Source organism: Neodiprion pinetum, chromosome 1, assembly GCF_021155775.2.
Source record: "Neodiprion pinetum isolate iyNeoPine1 chromosome 1, iyNeoPine1.2, whole genome shotgun sequence".
Lineage (NCBI taxonomy): Eukaryota > Metazoa > Arthropoda > Insecta > Hymenoptera > Diprionidae > Neodiprion > Neodiprion pinetum.
This window is the reverse complement of record NC_060232.1, coordinates 17,023,843-17,044,885: the sequence shown is the minus strand read 5'-3', so window position 1 is coordinate 17,044,885 and position 21,043 is coordinate 17,023,843. Positions and strand designations below refer to the sequence as shown.

Below are 21,043 nucleotides of genomic sequence, written 5' to 3'. Positions count from 1 at the left end.
GCTGTTGTGTAATTTTATCTAATTGAGCAGATAACTGGCGTATGGGGATATCCGGGCGGTATGCTCGGCTGAGGGCACTTATGAGGTCCTCGACGTCATTACAGTTAATGCCTATTAAATATTGAGAAGCGGGGCCTGTAACCTTTGATTGCGTAAATTTGACGAAAGTTAATTCATCCGAAGCTTTTATAAGCGTCTCTACGTGACGTAATTGTTCTACAACTGAGTCAATGGGCATGTTGTGGCCGTCAAAAGGGGGGATTGTCGGCAAGACATTTTTTACCGACCAAAAATTTCAACCGGTTTCGTTAGTTGGTGCCATGTTGATTCAAGCAGGGTATTGCAAGTACAAGAATAAAAATATCAACTCAACACTAAGACGTAGATTAGACTTACAGGGCGAAGGTCAACGCAAAAACAGAGTACAGCATGGCTGTAGGCAGCTGGACGCAGGTGAAACTTGAAGAGGCGATACACGTCATGCGTTGGCACGAGGAGGGTATAGATGAGGTACTCCGTGGTGTGTTGATAAATTAGAGTGATAATTCAGGTCTCAGAAAGATGCCACTCTTGGGTCCAGATTCTCGTCTTAACAGGGTTACAGGAGTCCGAATGAGCGGGAAGGGTCCATTCAATATTTGTCGGTTCGAAAGGTGATGTGTTCAGATGCGGTGTGCGGCTTAACTTGGCTATCGCACTGAATTTCCACTCGCTACACAGTTATTCGACGTCGTAGGTATCGATGAAATTTCAATAGTACCAAAATGTGACGGAGTTTGTGACGGGTTTTGAGTCCGCACTAATAATGTGGAAGGGGGGAACAGTTAGAGACGGGGCGAGAAAGTCGGGGCCGATAGAATAGGTAAAACTTGGTGTGTATATTTGTGAGGGGGGGGGGGGGGATACATGTATTGCGATCGGGGGGGGGGTGAGTCGACTTAAAACTACTAAAGGTACAAAGGGGTTGTAGACATCAACGGGGGCTGATCACGCCTCAGCCCTTAGCGTCACTTAATCCTAACTTACTGATACGCGCGCGGGGGCGGGGGGGGGGGGGAATGTGTAGGGTGACGGGGAGTGTGAGGTAGGAAGGGTCGGTATTGCGGTGGGGGGGGGGGGGGGTGGTGTAGGGTGATGGGGAGTGTGAGGTAGAAAGGGTTGGTATTGCGAGGGGAGCGGCAGATCGGCTGTAGATTGCAGGCTAACCTGGTGTCGTCGGCGTGTGTGGGTAACGGTGTGTAGCGGTGTGTACTGTGTGTCTCTCTCGTTCTCTCTCTCTCTTTCTCTGGCGGTGTGTAACTGTGTGTCTCTCTCGTTCTCTCTCTCTCTCTCGCTCAATCCTCTTGGCTTCTCGTGGGTAGACTTGTTGCTGCTTTGCAGGCCGTGATCGTACTGCTCGCTGGCGCTCGGTGGGCTTCGGTTACCTTCGGGTGTTTCTCGACGGGACGGGACTCACCCGTTCGGCTCTTCCCCGCGGGTTTGGGGTTTGTGTGACTTGCACTCTAGGTGCAACGTCACAAGTTATTGAAATTGGGGACTCTTTGCAGAGCCTTTGTTCGTGGCGAGTTGAATAGGTTCAGCATGTCTGTCACAGTACTTTGTAGGCCAGAGTTCGTTCGTAACACGGCTATCACTGATTGGTACGGCGTTAGAAATTTTGAGCACTGAACACTTTCGTAGAAAACATGCAGCACTGCACTGACGGGTAGGTCGACGGAAAAAACTGCTGCCACGAAAATGTTACGGGGTAGATTGCGTAGGCTCCGATGAGCGGTAATCGCAGCTTACTCCACGCCCAGCCAAGGTGTTATTTGGCTATTGTAGGGTCCGTTCACGTCGACTATGCACTCGCGTGCTACTACTCCCAATGCAGGAAGGGAACGGAATAGAAAGGGATCGATATTAAGGGAAGGTAAACGATTTGAAGCATATGATTGTTTATTAGTGGTCAATGCAACGGAGTCGGTCGAGGGAAAAGGGTATGGTCCTGGTTTAGAGGGATAGGTGTCTTGCTTGAGTGCTGGGATGGATCTGCTTAGTTCAGCGCGATGTAGAAGGCAAGCTAGCCGCGAGTTACAGGAGAACCTGCTGACTCGCGAACGATAAGAGTTGACTACAGAGCGTAAGGTAACTAAGAGGGTGGAAAAGGAATGAGAAGTCTGGAGGACGTAACATAAACACAATTAAATAAATTTCTTGTTTTTTTTATCAACAAAATACAAGATGGAAATGTGAAAATGCAAAAGAATTGTAAAATCTATGGAAATGACGTATAAACAGAATTAGAAGAAAGATTTTCCCAACTTCTAAACTATTTTCCGGTGGTATCGAACTCTTTTATTTTCAAATGATCTACGGAGTGGATTTCTCTTTTGTTTGTTATTTTCTGTTGGCATATCTCTTTTGAGTGTCCAGCAATAGTCTGCCGTCATGTTGATATTTCAATTTCCTTGATACCTAGTTTCCATGTCACTTGTGTCTAGATGAAAACGTTCTCCCTGTTTTTCACTGTACTCCCCAAGATTCTCAGGAAAGTGGTCGATGTGAGAATCTAGGAAGTGTAATTTTGGATTCATTGAGCATCTTAAATTTTTGTAATTTGTCACTAATTCTTCGACTATTGTCCTGTAATTTTTACTTTTATTATTTCCAAAAAAGTTATGACACACATTATTGAAACTTACCCAAGTTGCTCTCTCCGTATCATTCATTTTACTTATAAAATTAGCAACCTGAAATGGAGTTCTAATTTGGGGTCCATTAAAAATTCCCTCTTTTAATTTGGCATCACTTGTTGCCGGAAACTTTTCTCACAAGTACTGAAAACAATCACCATCCTTGTCCAGAGCTTTGACATATTGTTTCATGAGACCTAGTTTGATGTAAAGTGGCGGTAGCAGATAGTTTGAAGGCTGAATTAATGGTGTTTGTATTACATTATGAGTACCGACATTTAATTGCACTCTCGTAGGCCATATTTTTTCACATAGTGATTTTTTTTGTCTCTGCTATCCCACAAACATAGATAGCAAGGATATTTTGTGAATCCTGATTGTTGGCCTAAAAGTAGTGTTGCGATTTTGAGATGCCCGTAAATTTGCCATTGGTGTTCTGAATACTTTACCTTATCCAATACAATTTCCAAATTTTTTTAGGTCTCTTTAAGCTTCGTCGAATGGGCTATTGGAATTGGCGCTACTATGTTTCCAATGTGAAGCAAGACAGCTTTGAGACTTCTAGTTGATGAATCGATACAGAGTCTCCACCCATCGTCTTTATAGATATTAGGTTTTAATTCATCAACCAAGCCTTTAACATTGGAACAGTACACCACCGAGTTTTCATCGTCCTTTGTGCAAAACTTCCGGAACTCCTCTTCTCTATTCTGATAAAAGTAAGCCGTTACCTTTTTAGCTAAGAAATTTTTATTTTTCAGTCTTGATGCCAGTAATTCAGCTCAATCCTTAGGCAAATTTGAATCTCGTATGAGATCATTTAGTCCTTCTCGATCAAATGTTTCAGGGTCTTTCGTTTTCCCATCTGGCATGAAATCTTTATCTTTGGGATTTTCATTTTCAGAAATTTCTTCTTCCTTTTCTTCCTCCATTGCCACTTCTTATTTTTCTACTTCGATCTCTTCAAGAGCTTCGGTTTCATCAACAATAACTATTTTCTGTGGCTTAACAGCTGATGAAACATTGACGTACTGTATTTTACTTCTATTCGACGGAGGAAAACCGGCAATTTCAATCATACAGAAGTAACAGTTATGCGAACTAGTTGATGAAGTCCAGATCATGGGAATTGTAAATTTCAAGTTTTCTCTGTTTTTGGCTTTTTCTCATCGTGTCAACATAATATTACATCGACCACAAACAAAGTGTGGGACCTAGGATGAATCCAAATTTGTAATTTGAATGCAAAAGCATTCTTCATAATTTCGTTTTAATCCATCTGAAAACGTTCTGCGGTTTTTTACCGGCTCAAACTCCCCACAAACGTAACAAAATAGATAAGGACTCTTATTGCATAGATGGGAATTGCTTCTTGTAATAGTATACTCTCCAGTAGCCAAGTTTCCCACTACTGAAGAGCTGCAGTCGCTGGATGACGACGCCTGCGGGCCGGCTTTCTCACCCTGACCAGACGCCGATACTGGGTTTCCGAATCCCTGCATCGTAAAGTACTCATCACTCATACCTGCCATGACGGCACACACGCCGTTAACCCAGGGACTCTGCCAGATGGTTCTGTTGCCCACCGTCACCCCGAGGAGGTGCCCTGGTTGCAAGTACAAGCGATCATGCAATAAAATGAAGTCTGCACATCGAAGAAGTGGAAATCCCAACACGATGGCAAATTTTTACTAAATAAAGGAAAAGTTGAAGAAAGAGGTATCCACGTCGTAGATCATTTGAGAATGAAACAGTACAATACCCTCGAAAAACCGCTGAAAGTCCAATTTGTGTACATTCTTGGATCTTAATCTTGTATTTTGCTAATAAAAAATACAATAAATTTATTTAATTGTGTTTAAAAGATTTTTGCCATTTTTTAGCAGCGATTTTCTGCTGTTTTGTCGATTTTTTGCAATTTTATTAATGTTTGAGGGGACTATGGGCCAAATTTATTGCAGAATCAGATCAAGCAGATTTATTTACATCGAAATCTTTGTTAATCCAGGTCCACAAAATTTTTTATACCAAGATAATCCCAATTTTCTTTTTTTTTTGCAATTTTTGATGATTTTTTACAATTTTTTTAGATTTAAAACGGTTTATGATTAAAGTACGGTCGAAATAAGTATTTAACAGATTCTAATACATGGAAATTATGATTGCCTTAGATCTCATAATTTTTTTTCTTACCAAAACATCGAATTTTCGCTATTTTTGGGGTTCTTTTGTAATTTACTCGAAATTGAAGGCTGGACGGCCTAAACTGACTTGAAATTCATATTCAGCAAGTCGAAAAACATGCCCGTAGATAAGTGGCGCCCGGTATACAGACAAATTTTTTTTTTTGTGTGCCGGTGTTTTTGATCATCACCGAGATACGTTGCTAATTTCTCAAGACTACTGGGCATGAAACGGTACCAATCTATAAATCTAAACTCTACGTCTGTCCCCTTGACATATTTTGTAAGACCAATGTACTCTTCTTTGTTTACGGGTAGAAGCTTAATTGTGCCCTCGAACGATGTAGCCAACGCTTTGATTAGAAAATGCGAATCGTAACCCGACAGATTGTGGAATATCACTGGGATAGTGTACGAATTTTGGTAATTTAGATTGCAACCTCGGTGAGCAGCACCACGGTACTTTTCAGTGAAATGGCAGTGATCACGATGTTTCACGTCTGTGAGTGTAAACGGTTTTTCACAAATGTGACACACTGTTGTTGAATGAAATTCGTTGATTTGATTGAAATTGAGCGGTTCCATCGGTACAACAGTTTTAAAATGATCTTCTAACGAATGTGCCAATTCCACAAACCATTGAATGCAAGCCTCTCTACGAATAATTTCGAATTTTGAAAGCAAATCGTCAAACGTAGAATGTAGATAGTGTTATGTGGGGGTGAGGGTGTACTGAGCGGTGGTAGTTAATGATTAATTGAATAATCAAGCTCCCACGTAACGACAATGAATAATTATTGAACTAAGAGAAAACCTACATTTCGATAAGCCGGTAATGTGTAGGATCGTGTTGCTATAGTCCTGTACAGGTCTGTGAGGTTTGTTTAATTTGTTGAAGCAATTTTATAATGAAGAAAATAGGAAGAAGGTCGTTCAAAATAAATGTTTAATATGATTCAACTGGTAAAAGATGAAGTATATTCTGTTTCAATTTGGTTATTGAAATATCTGGTAACAATCGATGGTGATAATGATATATGAGCCGAAAATAACAATTTATAAAGTTTTCAAGTTTATAAAAAATCGTGTGTTATACTATCCTAGAGGATATTATTATTTGGTACCAGGAACATCTACTCTGAACGATGGTTATAACTAGCTGGTCGTGATTATTGTATTGTATCTCTCTTTTTAGATTATCTTAAATCGATTATATATATACTATTGTTAAGTCTTATTCGTTAATTCTTGGAAACAATAAGTACAATTTAATTGGGGGTAGTGAAGCTAGCCACCAATTCTAGACTTGGTTTTGAATGAATATTACTGAAGTAGTTTTTGATTATCAAGGTGAAACAAGAATTCGTCTAATTTTGAAGATTAACACTCGGATTGACTTAGCTTTAGGTGAATCGGTCGACGAGATTGAGAGCCGTCGGATCGTGTCGGTCTGCGTCGGTAGAATGCTGGGCCAGGGGCCTCACCTCAAATTTGGAAGAGTTGATGAATCGAATGATGTTGAACGTCGGTCACTTAGTCTTTTAGATTTGGAATGATATCTTGTTATCGAAAGTTATAGTTGAAAGTGTCAATTTTCTGATTTTAATGTATGATGAAATTGATTGGAACGATTTATTTATTGAAAATGATAGTGTAATTATTATTATTATTACTTAAGATTACCTGATTCGATTGAATCAGGGCGGAACTCAGTTTAATTATGGAAAATGGAACTGCATAAAAATGTCTATTCGCGAAACGATGAGATTTAGTAAAGAACAGAAAAGATGGAAACGTAGGAAATAGTGAGTCTCTTGCAGCTAACAGAATAACTGAATGCTCGAATTTGACGAATTAGCACGAGATTTTAGGTCGTTCACAACTAAGATTTTCCAAACGCTACTCTTGCTCGAGAAGGGCTCATCCGGGTTTACGTCCACGCACTTCGCGACTTGACAGACGAAAGACGCGGCTTCTTGGGCCCGAGGGTCCAAGGAGCTGCAGTTGTAATTAGTTACAACGGTAATTAGCCAATGAGGTGCGAGGGCGACCTCCTGGTGCCCAAATCCACATGGTCAGCGTTACTTCTCGCTCTTCGACGGTGTTCCGACGATTCTCAATCTCGTCGGTGACACATTGAAGATATGAACAAAAGATATTTACATGCAATGTTCACACATTCATTCATACATTCCAATAAGTAATCTATTTTAATTTGGTGGTTCTAAAGGTAGTGGTTTATCCTAGTTATTGATTATAGTTTTAACTTAAAAAGAGGGATATTTCCAGTCTGAGCGCTACTGATGCTAATTCAGCAGTCTCCTATCTCAGTTCTTGGTACCAGTTAAATAGAATACAGTTGAACCTTATACTAGGAATCATCGTTGGTCTCTACGTGACTTTTGCCAGGAGGGGTGGAACTCGCTGTTATTAGAATATGAGATTTTGATGAAATGATATATGTGCATTGAAGTAATCAAAGAAATGAAATGAAATGGAATTTAAAAAAAGGTACGCCAAGGCGGTACGTCGGGGCGTAACAATAGTAAGCTATACTTTACGGAAAATGCTTCTCATAAATTGTTCTATTTTCCCCAAAACTTTCATGTGTGGGCTGCAGTAAACATTCTAGACCTGCGTAAACGCAAAACGGAACGGATACTTTATGTTGAAAATTTTTAAATTTCAGAATCTTGTCCTCTTCTGCTGGTAAGATACCTTTGGTTTTGTTCAAATTCATGCAATCTACATTATGCTTGAACAAAGACTTTTCAGATTGAAAGTGTAATAGACACCTATCGCACAACCACGTCTGATGTAAGCGTTTGGAAATTTGGGAACTTGTCAATCTCGATAAATTTCGAATCCATGCAAAATGATGTGTTACATTCTTTTTAATATTTTACATACCATCATCAACATCTTTATCGTCGTTTTCAGTCTCTATCACTAAAAAATAGAATACTGATTCATCAGACTTGTTTCGGCTGGAATGAATGGCTACAATTTCACTGCGCTTCTGTTTTTCCGTACAATCTACACCATTAACGTTGTTTGAAAATTTGTTAACTTTCTTAAATTTTGAAATCTGGTCTAAGGACATTGGAAAATGCAAACCTTCGTATTAAAGTAATGAGCTAAATCTAGGTATAAAGTAATTACGCTGAGATTGTTGTTACCTGGAGAGAGGGCTGCGGTGACCGACCATAGAAAGCAATATGAGTCGCTGTTACGGATGTTGACGACAGCTTTTTCATCACTGATATGCTTAGGTAACGGGGTGTATGTGAATTGCTCTTTCTGAAGCGAATGCAATTGTGTACGCTGAGTCGTACGTGAGTTTTTCTTCCTTGAAGATTTCAGTCCTTGTGTCTTCACTTCTCAACCCACAGACTAGTTGATCTCTAAGAGCTTCTTTAAAATTGCTGAATTCACAATTATAGGCTAGATTCTTCAATCGAGCCACGTAATCTGCGACGCTTTCTGTAAAAGTTTGCCGGGTTTGATGGAATCTGTACCTTTTCATCGCCTCCGAAGGCTTGGGACACAAGTGTTCTTTGATTAATGATTTAAGTTCTGCAAATGTCTCCGACTTCGGTTCTGTTGGCGCACAAGGATTCCGAATAAGTTTGTATGCTTCTGGACTCATCTTGGTGAGTAGCACGGCCACCGCTTTGTCGTCCGCCACATCATTCGCCAAATTATACAACTCCAGTTGATCAATAAATATATCATAGTCGTCCTGACCGAGTTGAAATTATAGACTTGGAGCTTTGTATGCCATTTTCGTTCTTCTTGGCACTGGATTCTGAATGTCGCCGGGTTCTTGTTCAGTCAACTCTTGCCTTTGTTGACGTTGCTCCATTTGCTGAGAGCTCTCTGCTTCCGTTGTATGACGTAATAACTTGACGAGATCTTTTCTTAATGCGTCGATGTTAGTATCTGGTGTTTTTGTCACCCCTCGTTTTAACAGTTTTTCTAATAGCTGTGGTTTATCTAACTTAGAAATCCAACCCATATCTACTTTTGGATTGACATTCTTCTTCACCCACACAGCACAATATGTTTCAGAAATGTTTCAGAAATGTCTTATCAGAAACATGTTATATTCCATTGCAACATTTCAGAAATATGTCAGAAATATGTCCATGTCCGCATATATAACTAACGTTTTATAGCTGATATATGTCAGAAATATGTCAGGAACATTTCGGTAATATGTCAGAAATATTTCCGCGATATATTTCAGAAACGTCTCATTTGAAACACGTTATTATTTACTGCAACATTTCAGAAATATGTCAGAAATATATAGCTGACATATGTCAAAAATATGTCAGAATCATTTCGGTAATATGTCAGAAATATTTCCGCGATATATTTCAGAAATTTTTCAGCGATATATCTGAAAATCGTGACTGATATATTGCTGAAACATTTCCGAAAGATATAGTGAAAATATTTCTGATATGTTCCACAATACATTTCAAAAATCTTTCAGGTAATAAAGAAAGTCCTGAATCTGAGTAAAATGATTAATTATATAGGTATCTTATAAAGTTATTTATTTTCAAATACATTATAAAATCGTACAGACTCATGCCAATATTAAGTCGTGAATCGAAGGCTTCTTTTGAAATATACATGAAAGTAAGTATAGTCTTTTTCTCAATATAAATTTATCATTATATTATTATAATTATGTTATTTTGGGAACAATAATGCATATGAAAATATAGGTTTCAATAATTAAGTTGATATAGGGCAGTTTTTTGCTTTACACAATATTTACAAAGAAATGTTACGCAACACACGTAGTAAATGTTACTACGCATACTATACTAGTGCGTAGTACGAAATGTAAAGTCGTGAACCAAAGGCTTCTTTCGAAATATACGTGAAAGTAAGTATAGTCTTTTTCTCAATATAAACTTATTATTATATTATTATGTTTATATTATTTTGGAAACAATAATGCACATGAAAATATAGGCTATAATAATTAAGCTGATATAGGGCAGTCTTTTGCTATACACCATATTTACAAAGAAATGTTACGTTTTGTCATATACTCTCAATCCGCACGTTGTTCTTGTTGTACTTGTTCTTGTTGTTCTTGTTCTGGTTCAATCACTCCCAGTTTGGCGCTGTGCAAAAAAAAAAAAAAATCCCAGGTTTGAATTATACCCTTCAACATATGCTTAGGTAGTCGTTCACAGTAAAGAAGATTTTTTATTTGTCGTACGTTTCTCTATCGAATCTCAATTTGGCTCCAGCGAGCCAGGAGCTTATAATTTTTATGGCGAGATCTTCATCAGATTCAGCCCTATGCATCTTTGCAGCTTCTGGAGAAAATAATAATTTTCAGTTAAGAGCTATATTTTTTTGAAACAATTATATTATTCCAACATATAGCGCAAATACTCACTGAGGATGGTTCTCAAAGAATATGTCGGTCTCAGCGGTTTCTTTTTTTTTTGCCATCCATATTGTACTCTTTGGCAACGGAATTACTGAGGCAGCGTTTCAAGGCATTGAATAAAAAATCATGGGTGTCTTTTCCGCCAAGAGTTTTCATAAAGTGTACCTAAAAACATATATTGAGAAAATATAGTAAATTATTTCATACCACATATTATAGTGCTTGTAAATTATGCACTTGTCAAAAAAATATTGCAAGCCAAATAGAAAAATCACAACAATTCCCATTGTCACTTTACATTTTCACTATAGGATTCCCTCACCATTTAGATTAGCAACCAGTATATAAATTTATACAGTTAAAATGTTTTCAAATGAATTGTATTAATGCGTGCAGATAGGTAATCCAGGACAAAATAGAACATAATAAGAGTTATAATTGCGTGCTATTAATTTAGTATAATATAAGTGGAGAATTTAGTTTGTCGAGGGGCAATATATGTAATCATTATTTTGATCAGTATGTGATTAACCAGAATGAAGCTCTTGCCGATTATACAGGGTGTCTAGTCTAACCTAAAACAGAAATTTCCTGAAATTTTCAGAAGTATAAAAAACTTCTCTAATTTGTTTGATGATTATAGCCGTAAAATTTTGTTCAAAAATATTTTAATCCCAATTTACTTTGTTACAAATTTTTATTCATGTGAGCCTCAGTATGTATCAACAATTATTGCTGTGTACAAATGATTATTACTCGCGCACTGTACAAAATGTGCAGCATAGTTGCTGTTTTTCACAATGTAGGTATATATTCCGGTTAAATTCCCTGACTACCCCGATTTCATTGATTTTCGGGTTAAGTAGAAACCCTGTATCTATATATCCGATGCAGATGACCGAATTAATTGGATTGATTAGGATTCAGGATTAAATCAATATTCTTGCTCAATCAAATATTCTTTATACTCCTAATCTGTAATACTTCTCAAATGAAAGTCTTGGTGCCTTCTAAATCTTTTCATTGAATAGAACAATCCAATAAATGATATAATCTATACTGTAGAATTATAGGTCTGGAATATTGAATACAGGTTTATATAGTGAGGGCCTTAATGTAGAAAGAGTATCAAAATATAAAAAAAAGGACGTTTTTGTCTATCACGTATATCCTTTTTGCACCAACCCCTTCAATTATAGTCAGCCTCAGAATCAAGGTATGCAGAATATTTCCTGGAAGAAAGTACTTGTTCAAACATCTATAGCAATAACATACAATACTGTAACGGTCAGCCGAGTATGACCATTACATACAACCAGCTGTATCTCATCATCACCCACACCAGCGAGCGGTGTGAGGACAGCACGACGGACCAGGACCCAACGGCGGGGATAATCCCTGGACAATAGGCCTGACAAGTATAAAACTGAGCACGAACGACGACCTAGTGTTCAGACCTATAGCAAAGCGCACAGCTGTTCCACCCAATATTTAACTTCTTCGAGCAATTGAGGCAAAGCGCCCAATTGACTCTATTGAAATTATTAAATACTCTTCGATTACAAGTTCAGACCTGTAGCAAAGCGCACAGCTGTTCCACTTATCACTCATTCTTCGAGCACTGAAGCAAAACGCTCAGCTGACTCTCTTTAACTTCAAACTTTAACTCTGTGAAATTTCACTGTTCTCTCTAGGAGACATAAATTATCAGAAACCAAATCTTGAGCTTAGAACTAAAGCAGTCTACTCAATCTACTTTCAACCAACCAAATTTTCGAATATTGAAATCCAAACCGAAAACTTATAACGACCTTCGCATACTCAACTCTAAACTTAACTCTTTTAAACTCTCCTACGGCATACTGATTGACCGCAGCCTATAAAACTTGAGTTCTTATTTCTTTATTTTTCTTTTGTTTGTTAATATTCTTTGTATTTAGATTTAATTCTTTTCGATCGCTTTTAGCAGCGATTGTACTCTTAGTTATTTTTAGTTGTTTCTTCTCTGTTAACATTACTATTTTCTTTAGTCCTCTATTGTTAAACCATTTTGTTTATTGTAAGTATAACTTGAAGAATTCTTTCGTAACTACATCTACTGCATCCTTTTCTGATAAACCAAATTATTGAGGTCAATCAATTGGGGATACTATAGGCAGGGAACAGCTTTGGATAAACAGCCAGTTTGACAGTACTGGGTAAAACCTGTGTCCGGCTCTCCCTGGTGGTGATCCCAAGTCCGAGGGACAACCACGGCTCGCGCCTTGGTCTGGGATAAATCAACATCATCATAAATTCGCGATTAAAACGAACCGCTTTGGTACGCAGGTACTTAAGTCCGATCTCAGGAAAGCAGGGACGGTAATCTATTTACCTGATTCCGTAACTAACGATAGTGCACCTCTGGTATTCTGCCCGAGTCTGCAAAACACGTAGCTTCGGCCTAAAAAACCCAAGTCTATTGCAAGGTGGTTCTGGCAGGCGAATCCTGTCCGACTCCACGAACACTCTATAGCTAACATAGCCCAGGTTTTCTTTAATTGGCAGACTCATTCTTTCTTTACCTACATGAGGAGAGCTCCGATTTACTAAATTCATTAATAACAACTTTCAACTCGAGCAAAGACACTCACAATAGCAGCGGTTACTTTAGTCCTTTGGACCCCATAACCGCGAAACGTTACAACACATATAAGCCGTGCACAGACGATGTATTATAATTATAAAATCGCTTACTGTTGCACACAATTTCTCTTTTGAAACGCCATTATCTACCTTAACCTGAAATATGAAATAGTTTGTTTAGTCGTTGACTGTTGTACCTGCTGGATGTTAGCTAGGGAACGCCAAGCACTAGAATTTACCGTATTTATACGTATATTCTTCATTGCACTCAGATGGAGAATGGTTACGATAGTTTAAAATTCTCCATCATTAGTGGAAGATTATTGTTTATTAACTCAACACTGTATGCTACATATTTGATCATATATACCATGAATTTAATTGCATACATTTTGCATTTGTCACTTTGATTTCAAATTAGCGAAATTCTAGAGCCAATAATGTGCAAGACAATGGGTTGTATCAACTCATCAATTTTGGAATTTTACGATTAAAAAAGATTTCAACAAATTTCAAGAAACATCAGATTTCAGAAGGTTGCAAAAAAATATTTTTCAAGATACAAAGAGATTTCAACGGACCTCAAATGATCTCAAATAATTTCAGGAGATTTCACAGGATTTAAAAAGGTTTTGAGGGTTTTCTAAAATTGACAAAAGATGAACGAAGTGGTGTACTAAATTTGATAAGGGATGAAACGCCTCAAAGTAGGTATTGCTGGCAATTTTTCAAACTATTTGGGCATTTTCGTTCCTGAAACACAATTATTTGTGTAGGACTAATTTTGTAAAACGAGTACAATTTCCAAATGATAACAGATTCTCTTACCACTCGTGATGCAAATTCCTTTTCTCGCAATTTATTATCGAATTCATCGATTTCTAGAAGAGTCCCCAATGGCAACATAGCTTCAAGTGCGTCTCCGTCCGCACCATGACCGTTATTTTGAGCCCCTGGAAGGTGTAACTCCTTTGCTTTTAGTGAGTCTTCGATGAACTTGAGTCGTTTTTCGACCTCTTGGGTCGTGTGGTAAATTTTGCTAATAGTGATTAGTAGCTCTCTATGGAAGTCTGAAACGAACAAATCGTATTTATATAAATTTGGGTGAACATATATTCGACTGGACAATATCTGCAAATAAAATATAAATCTTTGACAGGGGACTCCACAAGTTTATAGATTATGATAGTTTAAGTCTTAGAAAAAATATTTATGGTCTGTAATGGAAATATAGATATACGTAGGGAACCTTTTGCAACTAAGAAACTACAGAGAGACTGTGGAAAATCGAATCTACACAAAACTAATCTAACCTGTTCAATAATATAGGGTACCTGGAATACAGGGCATGCTCTTTACAAAACAAATTTAATTGAAGAAGCTATTTAATTCGTAACATAATCTTAATTCAATGACCATCCACCTGCAATTGCTATGTCAACTATTCATTAGTAGATATACATTTACGTTCTAGAATAATAGTTTCTTTGTTTTCTTTGGCTGGACGCTGCATGCCTTTGTTACTCGCCAACCCCCTTCCTACAAGTATTAGATGTTTAGAAAAAAGTATTTACACAATTTTTTACACAAAAATGTAAAAGCGATGGATGAAATAAAACCATGGTTCACAGTCATACATCCTTACCAACTTGTGAATTCACACTCTTGGATGGCAAATGATTTGTAACCTGCGCCTCAACATTATCAATTCTTCTTGCTTCTCTGATAGTAACAAAATCAACCGGTTTTATTGGCAAGTTCATCGTTTTTTCCCCATTTCCACATGTAGCTTTTTTCTTATTGTTGTTGGCTGCGTCTTCTGTCGGCTTAGGCACAGTCACTTCCTCATCCCCAGATGTGTCCGGATAGATAGGCAATATTCGATGGCGCTTAGATCTCGACTTTTTCAAACTCTCTTCCGTTGCAAAATTCTCTAAATCGGAAGCATCCTGCACGAGCTTCAGTTTTTGTGTTGCGTCAGTGTAATTATCTGTATGAAACCAAATAATAGACAATTGATATAATTAATACATTATTCACATCATATCTACATACATCACCATTAACACAAAATAGATTGCGTAATCATCATTTTATAATCAAACTATGAATTATGTATACGATGAGAACGTCTTTGAATTTACTATACGGAAATCTAGAACCAAAAATCTGATACTGGATAATTTATGAAACTGACAGTTCATTATGTTGATTCCATGATAGGAAACCTAAGAGTGATTCCAGTAGTATACCGTTTTGACTAAGCAGCTGCTTTACAATTACTTTTTGTGTCACAAATATAATTAGGGGAGACTTCAGTCAAATTTTGGACAAAAATCGGTTTTTTAATTTTTACATGATTGAAGAAAGTCGTACAAAAAAATCCTTCGACAAATTTTTAGATAATGTTAGTATAGGCCTTGAAATAAAATTCCAACCTCCTGCGATGAAAATATATGCGCAAGAAACCGTTCGAAGATTTTGCCCATCGCTGCAAAAAATTCCTTGCGCATTAGATTTTATCGAATCATTTTGCCCTTCAGCAGAAATATTTTCACAATTAGGTATATTGTCCTGAAATTGGTGAAAGGAATTTGAGCTCCGATGAATATAACTCATTTCCCAGCCTACCGTGCACCAAAAATTGTTGTAAATAAAAACTCAAACTGTTTAAGTAATAGCCTAAATGACTTGAAAAACTCTAATCAAAAATTTCTTCAACCAATTTTTAGTCTATGGTAGAAAGTGTATCGACAACCAACTTCAACCTTCTACGATGAAGCCTAATGAGCAAGGAATGTTTCGAGGAATCTTGGAAAAAATGCGTAACTGTCAAATTACTTGACCTATATTGAGCAGAAACTTAGACCAGATTCCAGTTTTAGTTTTGCTATGTAAATAAATGGTCCAAATTTCAATCAAATTGATCAAAAAATGTGGGACTTTCTTATTTTACCGAAGTCTCCCCTTAATGTAGTTCATACTTAACAGCTGGGCAAACACATAATCAAAGATAAAATTATCAGATTTATAATTTCAGATCAACCAATATGTAAAAAGGATCACAATGTACAAATTATTTTTAGTAAATGATTATTATTTATTATCGTTTACTTTGCATGCTAAAATTAGTGTGATGACGGACATGCACTAAAAAATATGATTGTAGACAACAGTTGTTCCTAACGTTACCTTTGATCAGAATAGTAAATACCTGCACTTCCGAGTATGGCCAACGCCTTCAACAGCTCCCACTTGTCCTTGACCGGGGTCTCTATATTGACCACCGCCCTACACATTTTTATCGGATCCTCATAAGGAGGCCAATAAGCTGTCTTATTATCATCGGTCAACCAGCTAAACGGAATCACGTGCAGACCATCATGAAACTCGACTATATTGAAATTCATGATTCTTCGGCGTATTGAAAACGATCTCAAATAAGAAATTGTTGCAGTGAAGTCACGATATAGATATACAGTTTGCAGGATATAAATTGATATGAATTTAGAACATCTCTAGCCACACGGCCAGAAATATATTAAAAATATTTTGTACAGAGAATATACAAAGCAAATTAATATTGTTTAGTATTAGCTGGTCTTGGAAAATTCAACTGAAGATCGTGGTTAATAAAAAAAGCTGGTGCATTCATTTCAAGAAATCAATAATTTCTAAACTAACTGAAATTTCATGTACATAAAAATGCATGTGAATAACATGTTGCTTACAAAATGTGCAGTTTGTTCTGCTCAGAGATTACTAGCTGTGTGAAGTACTGGAAACATAGCTATTTTTTCATTACGAGATGTTACACAATCCAAATGTATCTTCATCAGCTTGAGACATATATTAGCGCATGGCCATGACTTAAGGTTAGCATCTTTCTTTACAGTTTGGATGTCAAATGTCTTGGATTCACAAGGTAGTGAATATACATTTTCAAATCGAACCAGTTCGTAACCGATAACATATGATGTGTTTTTGTACTTTACGAAATTTACACATTTTACCATTGTTCCGTCTTTAAGCATGCAACAATCATTTGTAGAATTATTACAATTAATGAAATAAGAATTCTGACGCCGAACCTTATACTGTTTGCATTTTTTTAAATCACCAATTAAAGGACCTTCGAAGTGACGTTTGTGAAAACCAACATTTATATGCACGTCTTCGTCCGTCGTATCAGTGGTAGATATATAATCGTATTCGGCAAGTCTCTGAGCTATCTGCTGAAGCGGTCTCTCGCCTTTCCGAGTCATTTTTATAATCGTAGACATATGATTTTCGAATCTAAAAGCGCTGAACTCATCTAAAGGACCAAATTTTCCGACGTCCTCAGCAAGATGTAGTAAATTATGAACATTATGGGACATATGCTTAAATCCATATATATTTCCAAAAGACTCAACAAAATATTGTAAAAGTTCTTCTGCATACTTTATATTTGAAGGATTTTTTGCCAGAATCGGATTGATCAGAATTGTTATCGCCACATGCAGAACTAAAAAATGCTCGTATAAGTTTTTCTTCAATACATTTTTTAAAACTATGGGACCTAAGTACAGAAGAAATTGACGGTACTCTGTCGCTTTCCACAACTTGACAAATTTTAATGACCTTGGTTTTCGCACAAAATCCGATGGAACCCACTTTCTCAGCCTAATTAATGCACGAGAGATTTTTTTTATGTCGTAGGCGGATAGCCTCACGCTAAGAGGCCCACATGTCCAGAGCAAAAGCAATTTTTTGACAATCCCTAAGCATATTAGGTGCATGTAGTCTAGTGGAACATTTGTAACCAATCCTAAGTGAGGTATTCTAGAAAGATTTGTCGTTCCAATTTGATAGTCGTCCTGATAAATATAATTTCTAAAATTTTCATCGGTTCTTAGAGTTATATTTTCACCTGCTGATGGAAAACACATGGTATGCTCTAAATATTCTCCTTCATTTTGTACAACTGTTGTACCCATTAAAATTTTTGACTTGTAAAATAAATGCTTTAGCAGGTGCGTCGCATATCAAGGCTTCAATTCTGACATCAAACTGTTGATTATCAAATAGAAGACCATTATTGATTAAAGTCACTGCTTCGTTAATGAACATGTCAAGAAACTCGTTAGCATTGTTAGGCTTTCCTTCTCCGAAAAAGGCCCCAACAACGTAAACTTTTTTCAAAATATCATCCGAACACAAAATTGGCCAAAGACGATATTGTGACGATTTGCCAACAGGAGCGCCATCAATGTTTATCATCAAGTTAATATTCCCAATATTGTGTCCAGCTTGCTTTCGATGCTTGACAATAGATTTGACTGCTTTTTCCAGTCCATTATGCCAATATTGGCCACCAGCGATACAGTGAATATCTGTAGACCAAGGAGTTTTGAGAAGTGCTCTGTAATCTTTTGGCAATTTTGCGTTTGTATGTTTTCTCAAGATACCTAACAACGCGTTAACAGAACCTCTCAAAGGTCTATGAACTGCTATCCATTGGCGGAAATCGCCAACCAGTGAGTTATTGTTATTTGATAATTCCTGAGAACTTCCTGAACAATTTGCAAGATTTGAATCATCCGAATGATTTGAATCATGGGTTTCTGTAATATTTGCAATACTAGGTGTATTTTTATCGACATGCTCATCTACATTCGTTTCAACGTCGCTACCTATTACAGAATTATATCCACTATCTTGGCTACTATGTAAATTATCATGTATTTCTGATCTTGATGGTACACTTTCAAAATTTGGTCCATCAATAGTAACATCAAAATTTCGAGAGTCTGACTGGGTTTCTGAACGCTCGAGTGTATTTTCATTGTCTTGACCGGATAAGTTTGTCTGTTCAAATGACATAGCTTGCTTCATTCTAATAATACTTAATTTAGTTTGTTGTTCAACGAGTTGACGTTTATGTCTATCTGAATAGCAGTCGTTACTTTTTCTTTTACGTGTCATTTTCTGAAATCAAATATTATAAATAATACAAGTATTAAAAAGTATAATATTCAATGTTGCGAACATAAAACTTTGAATAACAAAAGGTCAGTCAATAATTTCTCATTTGATGTGCAGGAAAATAAAAGTTTATTCTGAAAACAGTCTGAGAACTAATGTTTGTCAGGGTCTACTATACAGTTGACTGCAAAGTTAAGTTGTTTAACATAAAATATACACTGAAAATATGGACGTAATGCCACTATTGATATTAGATTAGTGTGATTGCCAATCGAATGGTAGCTGGTTACCCAATCATTTGATCAAACATAAACTAAATGATTGGTTAATAATAGTCTTACCTAAAACGTATGTTGTATATTTCGAATACACAGTTGACTGTCAGCTGCTCAACCTTTTCCTGCAATTATTACAGATGTTTCAAGATTTAGTTGTAAATACATGAGTGTGATTCAAAGCAAATAACATGTAATTACTGATCGGCGGTCTCCACGCTAGTCTGATATCTTTCTAACTAAAGCTAGATTACACAAGGCTCAAGGTGGTATACGCCAGATTGAAATAACGTATAAGCAGAATGTTTTGTGAGAGTATATTCTGCTATTTTATAGTCAACAATGATAGGAATGTGCATAAAACTGAAGCTGACATAGGACGTATATACAGAGCTCTGTACATGCCTTATTCAGCTTTTTATGAAACAGCCTTGTTCTATTTGGGCCAGCGAGATACACTAAGTGTTTCATTAGGGCCCGTCTATATGTATAGCGTGAAAAATAATTATAATGCATAATAATATCCTATAATAATTATAGTTGAAATGTTACAAACGTACAGTTTTGAATATACAGGCCTTAATCAGTAATTAACTAGTGAAAAGTAAACCGAAGTTTGATAACGTTCGGCGTATCTTCAAGTTTCAATTGATCAACAATTTAGTATAAATTAAAATTAGCCATTATTAATAAATCGCGACACTATACGAATATCGGAATATGCATAATTTACTACTGCATAAGGCAATTATGCCGTATCGAGTGATTTTCCATCAAGGGGGAAAATCACTATGCAATTTGAAGGATAATTATCAGGACGAATTTTTCTTTGGAATTTTTCTCTGATTTGGATGAACGAAGATCTGTTGACCAAAAAATATGAGAAAAAAACCAGAAATTTCCACACACAATTTCCACTATTTTTGACTTTTTCTAAATATTTGGTCAAACACTCTTAGTTCATCCAGATCACAATGATTCTCCAAAGGAAAAGTTATTCTGACAAAAAGTTATCCTTCAAATACGTAGCATGATTTTTTCAATTCTATGGAAAAGCAAACGAGTACTTACTCGTGAGAGGTCAACTGCGCTTAGGAAATAACCTTGTTGAGTAAACTATAAAAAGATTTAATATTATAGATGTTTCATAGTTGGGAAGTCAACGATCGTAATTATTTTATTTAATTCACAGCTTGCCAAAAAATTATAAGCAGTATAGTACTTTCTGTTCACACATCAGCCGGTATTTCAATTGCATACCATTCAACACGTGGTGGCCAAGGATAGCCGATTTAGCAAGCAAACTGCAGAATCGCGTACATAGCAAATATGCACGTAAATATGTAATTATGCCAAGTAGCTAAGGATATTTTTTGGTCTAATTCTCTACACATTTATTGGAAATTAAACATTTACTTACCAAATATCCACTTTTCTTGCCACGTGGGTTTCTGTAATTTTCTCAAGAGATCCGTGGTATCTAACGACCTGTGAAACGCGGCGCGAAAGAATAAGAAAGCTCGAGAATGAAGGATGGAAGAGTGCACGACGCTGCGCGACGGTGATGCGCGAAAAATTGGCGCGCGACGCTCGAGCACGTGCGCTCGAGTATGCGACGTGATGCCATATTTTTAGGGTTTTTCAGCGCTTTCTCGCGGATAAAACGCGAATAAATAAGGCGCGTTAATTTGAATTAATATAAGTACGACGGTAATTTTAATAAACATATACGTAGAATAAGAATGTGAATAAATATTATAACATTACAATTAGTGTAAACCAGTCACCCAGGAATCAAAAAGGAATGTTAATTGTTGATGAATTATTTAGTTGAAATATAAACACTGCTTGTTTATTCTTATATAGTTCAGACGTAAATAATGAATATTCATGTAT

At 36.8% G+C, this 21,043-nt stretch overlaps 1 protein-coding gene and 1 long non-coding RNA gene across 2 annotated transcripts; both read right to left on the bottom strand.

The window, feature by feature from the left end:
• Positions 1-8,126: 8,126 nt before the first annotated feature.
• Positions 8,127-8,507, bottom strand: LOC138191385 (uncharacterized). Its single transcript, XM_069138131.1, has one exon. The coding sequence runs from the start codon at positions 8,505-8,507 to the stop codon at positions 8,127-8,129; it is 381 nt and encodes a 126-aa protein (XP_068994232.1).
• Positions 8,508-18,820: 10,313 nt separating this feature from the next.
• On the bottom strand, positions 18,821-20,648 carry LOC124214067 (uncharacterized). Its single transcript, XR_006882061.2, has 3 exons — positions 20,568-20,648; positions 19,214-19,272; positions 18,821-18,875 (listed from the first exon to the last, which is right to left on the bottom strand). It is a non-coding gene; the product is annotated as an uncharacterized lncRNA (long non-coding RNA).
• Between the last annotated feature and the right edge of the window lie 395 nt (positions 20,649-21,043).

Excerpts from the sequence above, each read along its gene's own strand:
- LOC138191385 (XM_069138131.1), bottom strand. The coding sequence starts at position 8,507 with ATGAGTCCAGAAGCATACAAACTTATTCGGAATCCTTGTGCGCCAACA.